The 11,957-nt window shown below is 36.9% G+C and overlaps 1 protein-coding gene across 1 annotated transcript; it reads left to right on the forward strand.

Annotated features, from left to right (window-relative positions):
- The first annotated feature begins 6,537 nt into the window (after nucleotides 1-6,537).
- On the forward strand, nucleotides 6,538-8,490 carry LOC137826990 (RING-H2 finger protein ATL11-like). Its single transcript, XM_068633162.1, has one exon. The coding sequence runs from the start codon at nucleotides 7,105-7,107 to the stop codon at nucleotides 8,269-8,271; it is 1,167 nt and encodes a 388-aa protein (XP_068489263.1). The 5' UTR covers nucleotides 6,538-7,104; the 3' UTR covers nucleotides 8,272-8,490.
- Nucleotides 8,491-11,957: the final 3,467 nt, after the last annotated feature.

The raw sequence follows: 11,957 nt of genomic DNA on the forward strand, positions 1-11,957 counted from the left end.
GAAAGGAAATGTATTGATTAAAGGACATATTACTGCCATGACTCTTATTATTTTTGTATCCTTAATTTTGATTGTTGATAGAACCAATTTATGTAAGGTTTTTAATGTGCATTATCATTTATGTAATTATTAAATAAGGAAGTATTATAATTTCACATGAGTCAAGTGGGAGAATGTTAGAAAATTATATAATGTAAATTAATTTTATAATGTGACTCATGTGAAATAGATTTTGGTCCTTGGGCCTAAATGTGATTTAATAAAATAAATGGCCCATTGGTTAATGTGAGAGGTTATATATATATATATATATATATATATATATATATATATATATATATATATATATATATATATATGATACCTGATGAAAACTAACTGATGGAGTTTGGAAAATATTAAGAACATAGGATTTTATCTCTGCAAAGAAGGCTGTCTCACCATTGGCCATCAAGAAATGACGTGACAAGAAAAGAATTTCCTAGAGATAGATTGAGAACAGAGGATTGGAGAAACTGCTCACATAAAGACTCTTATGGATAAAGATAAATGTCTATATCTATTATAATTGAATGTATGGAATGTGAGAATTTTAATTTGTAATATATTTATGTCATGCAAATAAGTTTTACACAAAACTCACCAAAAATGGCGTCAACAATGAGGTCAACGATGTGTTAAGGATGATAGCAATGGTGTTGATGAGTCTCATGGTCGCGCTCGAACAACTGCAGGTTTGGTTGGGTGTTGTCAACGAGATTCTCAGTGTAGACGAGATTAAAGATGATTACGATGTTGGAACTCCAAAGCACAATGCACTAGTGCAGAAAAGGCATATTACACCTGTTCTGGAGGCATAGGAGGATTTTCATCAACAAATAACCTGCACTGATAGGATGATTCAATGTCATCATCTTCTAAGTCCTCCACATCATAGCTACCTTTGGCGCTAGCTCGACCATGAGCATAAATTACATCTACTGGTTCAGTTGGATTATATCTGTACTCAAATTCAACTTTTAACTCTTGAGTAACTTGTTGTTTGATGTTCTTAGTCAGTTGTGGAGTCAGTCTCTTTGTCTATTGTGTAGCTAATTGCATGACTGACATTTGCAAAAAAACTAGGTTGAGAAACTGATCCGAAGTATTTTCTGACCCTAACACCAAAACTAGTCGTACGTACACGACCAGGGTGTTCTTCAATCCCAATGGCCACGGTTAATATGTCATCTCAACCTTTAGGAACATAAACTTCCTTGTGAGCTTTTCTCCACTAGCTCATCTTGTACAGAATAATACAATGTGCTCATCCTCTAATGATTTCTCAAATGTCATTTGACCCCCTGCCTTAGTTCTAGCCAACTTCCATTTCTCATGTTGACTAGGAGGGGATGGAGGATAGATAAGTTCACTAGAACCAGATTCTGCATGTTGTCTCTGTAACTTTTCTTCTAATATTCTTCTCTTTGACAAATCATAACCTCCCCGAGACAATCTGTGGGGATGATGCAATCCTAGCTTGCATTGCTATGAATCTTTTATTTTTTATTTTGGGGTGCGAAATTTGGTGGGATTGGATGGTTAAAATGGGTGAAAGAAACTATGAAGTAATGGTGTGTGGAGAATGATAATGAAGCTTAAGAGAGGTTAGACCAACTCCTAAGAATATTCAAGCAAAACACTATTAGAAGTGCAAACTTGAAAGTAAGAATTGGAAGACAAATGACCTAGCAACTTGGGCAACCTTTCTTTATCAATTCCAATCTGATTTATAAGGGGGCTAACACATGTATTTATAGTGCTATGGGCAACCAAGGTGCAAGCTTTAACCCTAAAAACTCTTCATATGGTCTAGAGTTGCATTGGGTCCAAGGAGGCCCAATTGTAACTCTAGCTAGACTCTTTCTTTTTCTATTTACACCCTACTATAATTGGCCCAATACATGGCTCATGAAGATGACCCAAATACAAGCCCAAAATAAAGCCTACACTACTTTGTATAATGTTTATAAAACTAGATTAAAAAATGGAAGAGAAGACAACAATTAATTCTCCCTGATATGAGAGTCTTCTGAGATCCTTTTTCTCCTTACAATCTTCTTAGCCGAATGTTTCGAGGCTGGATGAGTTTTCATCAGGGGGTAGCATTTTTATGTGCAATGATTTGAGCATTCTTCCTCTTTTCCCGAAATTACATCATCATAGACATAAATTATGAATTTCATGATAAGATTTAATAACATATATAATGAAATGTTCACAAACCTGCCATGAGGGATCCGTTTGACTCTGAACAAATTGAGACCATGTCTCTTCATCTAGAGAATATTTCCCACAAGGAGACTTGTCCTTGTATTTACCAAAAATGTAGTGGGTTGTCAAATTTGTCTTGAATTGCCTCCATTTTGTAGTTACAAAAGACATTATTTTGCTCTGAACCAAATTCGAAGTCTCAAACTCAAAATTTGTCTACAAATTATAATAAATAAATCATTAAAATGTAAATTCAATAGACAAATTATTTAATAACATTTAAATAAATAACTTACAAAAATATCCTCCCAAATGAGATTCTTGTCTACTTCTGTTACGTGGTCCCAGTCAAGGACCAAGATAGAGACCTTAGATCGATCTAGGACTCCCAAATAACTTCTAAATTGAGCATGATTAAGGCCTAATCAAACTTGAACTAGAACCCTATTATTACCCATATGCCTAATCACAAGATTTCTCAGTTGTGTAGGATCCCTAATCTCTTTTGATGACTCAGCCATGTGATCGACCTACAAAGAATAAAAACATGTTTAAGATATATATTTAAGTTAAATGAATCAAATTTTTAAACAGAAAAGTTAATAAAAATACTTGATTTCTATTGTGGAAGTGTTAAAATGTTCTCCATATTCCTTCATTGTGATCATGACGTGTAGCATGCACTTCATCTATATCATTTTCGTCATTCAAAGGAGGTAATTGTCTTGAGAATGAAGATTTGTCTACTGATTCGACCCTTGAGTCATCCCGTGGATGAACATCATGTCCAGTTCTCCCCTGTACGACAATTGATAGCCTTTCATTAGAAGGATCTTTCACATAAAAAAACTTTTTTTGCCTGGTAAGCTATAATGAAAGGATTTTCCTTCCACTCTATCTTTGTAAGATCAACCAAAGTAAAACCCAAGTCATCTACATGTGCTCCTGTGTTACAATCAACCCATTTACACTTAAATACAAGCACTTTAAATTTGACGTAGTCAACCTCTCATATTTCTTTAATTACTCCAAAGTAACTTAGAGTAGCCACAATAGGATTATTGTCTTTTGAACTAGCAAAGTGCATAGACTCTGCCTCAAGGGTAACACCGCTATTCTGCATAGTATTTTTTCATCTCCATTCTTTTTATAAAAAGACATCATATTAATATTGTAACCAGTCCATGTGATGACATCAAAGTTTGGTCCTTGTGCTAACCATTTCAATTCCTCAATATCAAAATCTTCTTGACTATCTTCAAACCATTTCAAGAAGGTCTTTTTATGCTCAGTCAACAACCATTTCTCATTTGCACGAGGGTTCATTGACTTTAACAACATCTTGTGTTCATCTATATAAGGAAGAACATCATCAGTCTTGTTCAAATTTGTTCTTGGAGAACTTCATGTTGGTCTTTTTGAACCACCCTCACACCTCGTGTGCCTTTACCTTCACACATTGCTTCATGCCTCAACTTTGGAACTCCTATGGCTTATACTTTTGACATATACGTTGTACAAAACTCATTTGCTTCCTCTGCAATGTATCTCTCAACAAAAGATGCTTTCGGATGGTACAAATTCTTCACATACCCTTTCAATATCTTCATTCATCACTCAACTAGGTACATCCAACGTAAAAAAAATGACCACATATTCTAATTTCCCTCACTAAATGAACAATTAGATGAACCATGATGTCAAAAAATGAAGGCGAAAAATACATCTCTAGTTGACACAAGATAATGATAACATCATTTTCTAATTCATCCAAGCTATTAGGATCAATAAATTTTCTACAAATAGCATGGAAGAATATGCATAGGCGAGTGATCACATGTCAAACATTTTTTGGTAAAATTCCACGAATAGAAACTGAGAGAAAGTCTTGCATGAGAACATGACAATCATGAGATTTTAAGCCCATAAGTTTCAAATCTTGAATTGACACAACACTTTTAATCTTTGAAGAGTATCCTTGTCGTACTTTAACTCCCTGCAGACACTCGCAAAAACTTCACTTTTGAAATCTTGACAAAGTATGGCATGCTGGAGGCAAATATGTTTGTTTACCACGAGGTTGTGGCTGCAACTCCAAGCAAACACCCATCTCAACTAGATCTTTACGAGCATTTATACCATCTTTCGTCTTTACTTTAATATTTTATAACATGCCAATTATACTATCCCAAACATTCGTTTCCACATGCATTACATCTATGAAATGTCTAACATCTAACTTTGACCAATATTGAAGTTCAAAGAATATGGATTTCTTCTTCCATGTGTTTTTTCACAATGTTTTTCTTCTGTGTTTTTCCAAAAGTCACATTGATATTGCAGACTTGGTTGTACACTTCCTCGCCAGTTAAGGGTGGAGGTGCAATTTTTTCCTCCTAAGATCCATTAAAAGCTTTCTTTAACCTACGATAAGGGTGATTATGTTTCATAAACCTTCGATGCCCAATGTAAGAAGTTTTCCACCCATGTTACAATTGATGGTAACTTGTGTTCTCTTCACATATCAGGCAAGCACTATGTCCTTTAACACTGTAACCACTCAAATTCCCATATGCTGGAAAATCGTTAATGGTGCGAAAAAAACAATGCACGCAAATTGAAATTGACCTCATCGTACGCATCAAATACTTCAAGTCTTCGATCAATGGACTTAAGTAAAATCTATGTCATTTTCAGGTTGTCTTGGTCCTGATATCATCATATTCAACATCATATATTTTCTCTTCATACACAACCAATACGATGTCTAAATTATTTCTATTCTTAAATGGTCCAAAAATACAATGTCTCAATAGAAATACCTATTCTATTTTTACATTTTATAGAAGCTAAGACAAAAATTTGTTATGTAACTCTTGAAATTAGTCTACGCTCTTAGCAGCATATCTGATGACTTGGATAGTGAGATGGTCCTCCCTCATCCATTCTACTAACATTATTCTTAATTGTCTTAGTTTCCATATGTAAAGCATCCATTTTTTAACGCACACAACACCATTGCAAATCTATCTTTAGTGTCAGTTTTTTTACCTTTTAGCATACTCTAACGTGAAGTTTTCTTGTTGTATAAGATTACACACAAAAGAAAGTGACAAAGTATAGGAATCCGTATGAGAAGAGATGTAAGAATGATTCCATCCATACACCCTCTTTCCTTTAACAGGATGGTATATATCACCCTTTTGACATTCAAACTCATGTAATCTCGAGCTAGTGAACCTTAGGCATGTACTCTTTCTTTGCTCACCCTCCTCCCAATTATCATTAGTTACCTGTTCTCATCTATATTGTGTACCTTTCATTCAGCCTTTTTACTACAACAAAAATATTCTCCTATAAGGTTAAATTTTATAAAAGATATTAAACACGCAATTATGGGCAGATTTTAATTTGTATTACCGTTGCAGATCTGTAGCTGTAAAAGACAACTGCAGAAAATATTTTTTTATCAGAAAAATAATTATTTATATATCAAAATGAGCGTGCTACAACACTGATAATTTTTTTTAGAAAATCATTGTACTAAATTCCAACTTTACTGTAAATATTCAACTAATCTAGATCGAATTAGTAGAATTATTATAAGCTGCAAAAGTTTGCCTCTAAGATTTTAATACCACTACATTATTCTACGGGCAAAGATTATAATTCTAGGATTTAGGCCAGCTGGTAGTGGGCAACACCTTCATTTTAGTCAATACTTTTAAATTTATTAAACTAAACCATTCTAAACATTTTAAAATCATTCTAAATATTATATTTTGAATTTCCATCTTCAATTTATTTAGAATGTACAATCAATAACACAAATTTTCATCTACAATACGACAAAATGAGTCCTCTTTTTTGGTTTAAGCACCTTGACCTATTGCAAAGCATGCATACTACATTTCAACTTCTCTCTCATTAAACAATATGCAAGAATAAACTGCATGTAAAAATAATTTTAAAACTAAAAAATATGGACAAAAGGAACTACGTGCCCTTCCTCCTAAATATTTGTTAATTATATAATTACATTAAAAATTATATCTAAAATAAATTTTATTAGTTAATGTATAATATAAAAAAATTATAGTGCATGATGTCACGAAAATAAAATTCATTCATCTATATTCTTAAAGAAGTGTAGATTGCGCATACAAACAACTCTAAAAACGAATTACAATAATCCAAATACCGATTTCTCAAACCAATCTCAACGAAATATTGGATCACGGGAGAAACAAGAAAAATGACGAAGATTCATTGAGACGCAAATGTATATTTTCGTACACAACAAACATAGTCCTTATTCAATTCATTACGGCGAAAATTGCAATGAACAAAATATTAACAATTAACAAGTTAAACCCTAACAAGCTCTGTTTCCACAAACTGTGGCAAGGCAACATATAATGAGAAGAATTTTAATTTCTAGGGCTTTGCTCGCATCTGACAACCGCAGCAATCACCGTAACGGAAAACTTTCAAAATCATCGTTGGCGGGCCCACCAAGATTGGAGAAGTCAAAACCCAAAACCCAATCATTTCAAGTCTACCCTACCTTCGTAAAGTCTACGACTCCATCAAAAGCCATATCCTTAACACATTGTCACCTTCCAAACATAAAAAAGTGTTCAACAATTCAAAGTTATGTTATTTGTTAGCTACCATAAAGAAAACCCATTACTATTCTCAAATCCACATCTTAGAAAGAATAAAAAAAACTCAGGGTGCAATCACTGACACGTACGGTGGGTATTAATTATAGGTTTTCTCATGCGCTAAACATTCCTCACTTGCTTTTGCAGCGAAATCCACCTGCACTCAACTTTATGATCATCACCTATGGGCATCCACATGGAATGCCCTGCACCTCCACCTGCACCGCGGTTCATGAATCTGGATCATGATCGTGCATTTTTTTTCCTTCTCATCCTCCTTCTCGTGCCGCCGGTCACGGCACAGTTTCAAAATCCGCCTCCATCACCGCCGCAGTTGGATCCTTTCACGAGACTGAGATTCGACAAGACCATGGCTGCGGTTCTGGTGATCCTCGTAGTGGTCTTCTTTGCGTTGGGATTCGTGTCCATCTACACGCGCCAATGCGCTGAGCGGCGGATCAGAGGGAGGCTCGACCTGGCCGTGGCGATCGCCGGCGGGATGGACCGGCGGCAGCATCTCGGGCTCGACAGGGCGATAGTGGACACGTTTCCGACGTTCGTGTACTCCGAGGTTAAAGCCCTGAAGATCGGGAGGGCCACGCTGGAATGCGCTGTTTGTCTCAACGAGTTCCGCGACGACGAAACGCTGCGCTTGATCCCCAAATGCTGCCACGTGTTCCACCCCGATTGCATCGATGCATGGTTGGTGAATCATTCCACTTGTCCCGTTTGCCGCGCCAACCTGGCGCCGAAGCCCGAGGACGCGCCTCCTTCCGTTGAGATTTACATTCCGGATTCGGCCCGGCCCAATGGGCCCAACGCAGAACCCGATTATGATCCCAATTACATCAACCCGGTCGATGAAGGTGAAGAAGGTGAACGAAACAGAATAATTACGGAGCCTCTTAGTTTAGATGATCCGAACCGGACCCATCCAGTTCGGTCTAGATCGACCGGTTTTGGAACTTCAAGGCTGTTTCCGCGCTCTCATTCAACGGGTCATTCTCTGGTTCGACCGGGAGAGGACTGCGAGCGGTTCACACTGCGGTTGCCGGAGGATGTGCGGAACCGGCTCATGAGTTTTAGGATGCTGAACCGGACCAAGAGTTGTGGGGTGACGTGGCAGCGGCAGAGTAGTGGAAGGAGGGATTACAGAACGAGGAGTGTGGGGAGAAGCTATCTGCAATACGAGCGGTTCGGTGGGGAAGGCCGGTTGGACCGGTGGGGGTTCATGTGGACCCCACCGTTTTGGGGTAGGACCGGTTCGGAGAAATCCCCAAAGTCAACGAGGATGAAGGATGAAGTGGACGTGGGAGAACGTTCCTCTGATATTTTGTTTTGCAGAGATTGAGGATGCGATTCGAGAGAGTTGGGTGTGAACAAAAATCACTTCCTCTTTCTCATTATCATTTTATACGTATACAGATTTCGTGTTCATAGTATTCCATTTCAACTTTTCAGATTTTTATCATTTGTAACTTGGTTGAAAACAGGGACATATTTCCTCAAAAACAAAGGAAAAGAGAATGTAAAATTCACTTATACTTCTAAATTTTTAAACCCTTTAACAAATCTATCAATTTTTGTATACTACTTTATTTCTTCACATACATGGATATGTTCAACGTATTAATATTTAAACTATAGCAATTGTTTTCGAACTGGTATTGGGACCTAGAGAATGATTGCATGCTTCTCCTCTCGGTCGTTCTTACACTCAGCTTCTCACTCCTTCAGTTCCTTCCTCCTCCTCACGGTCGTCCGGTAGCACAGGCACATGTTCTTGGAATCTGCGCTATTTATATTACTTTAATGGGCTTTCGTTGGTGGGTCGGATTAGAGGATTGGTTCGTGTTTAGGGTTGTGCTAAGTAACCTTTAATTATGGATTAGTCCTGCTCACTTGGTCAACCCACGGGTCGGCCGACATCGTGTTACCATGCGACATTCCTTATCGCGGGTGAATGGTCAGACGGTTTGAAATTCTAACCAACTCAGGGTGGTCAACCGGCCGTACCAGTACACTTGCCTCCCTGGCTCGAGGGCTGATAAAGCCGAAGAGTCTTGTTGATCTCATACCGGTCGGGATTCGTGGTGGCGGTTGGGTTTTTGATGGGTGATGTGGTGGGTGGCGGCGCCTGAACGAGTGACGTGACGTGCATTTATGACGGGGTTTTTGGGCGTCAAACAACGTGGATTGTTAGATCAAGAAGATCCAACAGTTGAGGGAGTTGTGACGTTTCGACTCCCGAGACTCCTTCGGCTAATAAATAGGAGCTCAAAACAGTGATTTCTTACGCTTTCTTTCTGAACTCTGCCCTGAATCCTGAACGACTTTCGTCTACTTGTGCTTCTTTTGTCGTCCTTCCAAGGTTAGTGATGTCTTCCCTCTCTCGTCCCACTTCTTCTTTCTCGGCTACTCCTTCTCCTCTTACCGAACCCCCTTCGTCTTTGTCCTCCTCATCCTCCTTGTCCGCTTCTTCCTCCACCCAAATTTTGTCGGTCGGGGCAATTAAAACCATTGTCCCCAGGAGGAAGAAGTCAGGGGTGATGACCTGGGCAGTGCGTCTGTCCAGTTAAGGTTTTCAGAAAAACAGTCGGTTGATTTTTTGAAATAACCAACTGATTTTTGTTTGACAACAAAGGCAAAGGCAAAGCGTTTCCAAATCAGTTTAAAATCCACTAAGTGTTAAACAACCTGTTGTTTCGAAATTTCAACATGTTGAAATTTGTTTGACAGAAAAGGCAAAGACAAAGTTTTTCCAAATCATTTTAAAATCCACCAAGTGTCAAACAACCTATTGTTTCGAAATTTCAGTTCCTTTTAAAAAACCCATCTTTTCAAAATGTTAAAGATTCAATTGAGCTTGGATCATCTTAAGGAGTGAATTAACAAGTTTCAAACAACTAGGCACACACACAACAGCAACAAGGTCTTCAAGCTTTCCACTTGGATTTGGAGACATCAGCATCTTGTTCAACAATCTCCCCCTATTTGATGAAGACAAATCCTTGGTTTGCTTGTGATGTGCTTGTGATGTTTTGTTTGAATTTGCTAGTACATGCAAAACATAATTTGTGCATGTACCAGAAGTAATCATATCCATATATCATTAGCACCACAAAACCTTTTTTTCACTAGGTGATTCTCATAAGGAAAACCAGCAAAATCAGTGTGTAAACAAGGTGCAAAATCAAAGTTATGCAGGAGCTAACTAAATCATATAAACCTAGTTTTAAAGCAGACATGTAGCAGATACTTAGCAACATATAAACCATATAATTCTCCCCTTATTTGTCTTCACAAATAGAATAAAAGAAGGGGTAAAAACTGTTAGAAAAGATGGCTTTAAACTAAAGGGGGGGTGAATTGTTTAAAGGGGTTTTCGCAAACTTTTCAAAACTTAGAATGAATTTATTTCAGAAACCAATTGATTCAGCAATTCAGTTAGCCAAAACAGCAAGCAAAAGTTGTAGTACTAGAAAAACAATCAGTTGTTTCGTAGAAACAATCAATTGTTTATACCAGCAAACAACAAATAAACTGAATTTAAAAAGTTAGAGATAGAGAGATTGTACACAGTTGTTTATACTGGTTCACTCCAAACTAGAGCTACATCCAGTCTTCTCAGAAACCCCGAGGATATCCACTAAGAAACCACCACTTGATCACTTACACAACAACCAAGAGAATGACCTTGAACACCTCAAGAAACACACTCTCCTTGGCCAACACGAAGATTGCTGATCTTGAACACCTCAAGAACACACAACCAATCTCAGCAAACACAGAAACGAATTGTTCAGCAGATTACAAAGATTACACTTGTTACAGATGAATATCTGAAATCAATACAAGTAGAATCCTATTCCAGCACCTTGATCAATCACAAAACTCTTAAGCAATCTCAGCACTTTGAAAACTCTTAGAAAAACTTTGTCAAAAGATTCTTTATTCTTAAAACTGTTTTTCTGAATATATTCAAAGATATAGTTTGTTATCAAATCTTAACAAACTCTTAAATTGCATTAAAAGATTGGTCAAAGCATTTAATGACTGGAGCGTATACAGTTAAAGCATTTAAAGCTCAGTCAAAGAAAACATTTTTTGTTATGGTCCCAAAACAAAGAATCGGTTGTTTTCTCGAATCAATCGGTTGTTTTGGTACTTAACAGTTTCAACCATTCAAAAACAGTTTTCAATCTTTCTCAAAACACCTAAGTATAAACAATCGGTTGTTTTGATAAAACAATCGGTTGTTTCAACTTAGTTTGAAAAACATTTTACTTTGATAAGAATTGAGATGCTAATTGCTTGAGATTTAATACAAGGGTGGATTACAACATATAAACTACCCCAGAACAAAGCTTAAACCAGCACAGCAACACCAAGCAAAGCAGAGGCTTCAACATCCTTCAAAGGATTTGGATTCTTCAAAACATTGAACATCACTTGGTTCAACAATCTCCCCCTATTTGATGAAGACAAATCCCTGATGCTTGTGTTGTACCTGATTAAATCTGAAGCAATTCCTGCAATAGAACATTGAGCAATACATTGAACTTCTGATATTCTGTTAGCATACAGATAAACAGTTTAAAGCTTAAAACATATCTAATATCAGAAACATATTACATATTCCAAACAGTTTTATCAACCTTAAAACAGAAACTTAAAACAAACTCAAAACACAGCATATATCTCCCCCTATTTGTCTTCACAAATAGACAAAGATAAGAGATAAAAAAAAATATTGTTTTCATTACATCAGAATAAAACAGCAACAGTAGAAGGAAAGAAATTTTAAAACCAGAAAAGAACAGCAAAAAACAATCGATTGTTTCGATAACCAATCGATTATTTTTCCTTCATTCTTCTTCATCAACAAACTGAAGATCAAAGATTTGATTCTGGACAGCTTCAATCTGTTCATCCAGAGTCATAAACCTTGCATCCATGTTGTCAAACCTGGTGTCAATCCTTTGGAAATTATTAACACAAAGATCATTGAGGCTCCTTTGATTTTCAGCAAAGCTA

The sequence above is a fragment of the Phaseolus vulgaris genome, chromosome 8, assembly GCF_000499845.2.
Source record: "Phaseolus vulgaris cultivar G19833 chromosome 8, P. vulgaris v2.0, whole genome shotgun sequence".
NCBI classification, from domain to species: domain Eukaryota; kingdom Viridiplantae; phylum Streptophyta; class Magnoliopsida; order Fabales; family Fabaceae; genus Phaseolus; species Phaseolus vulgaris.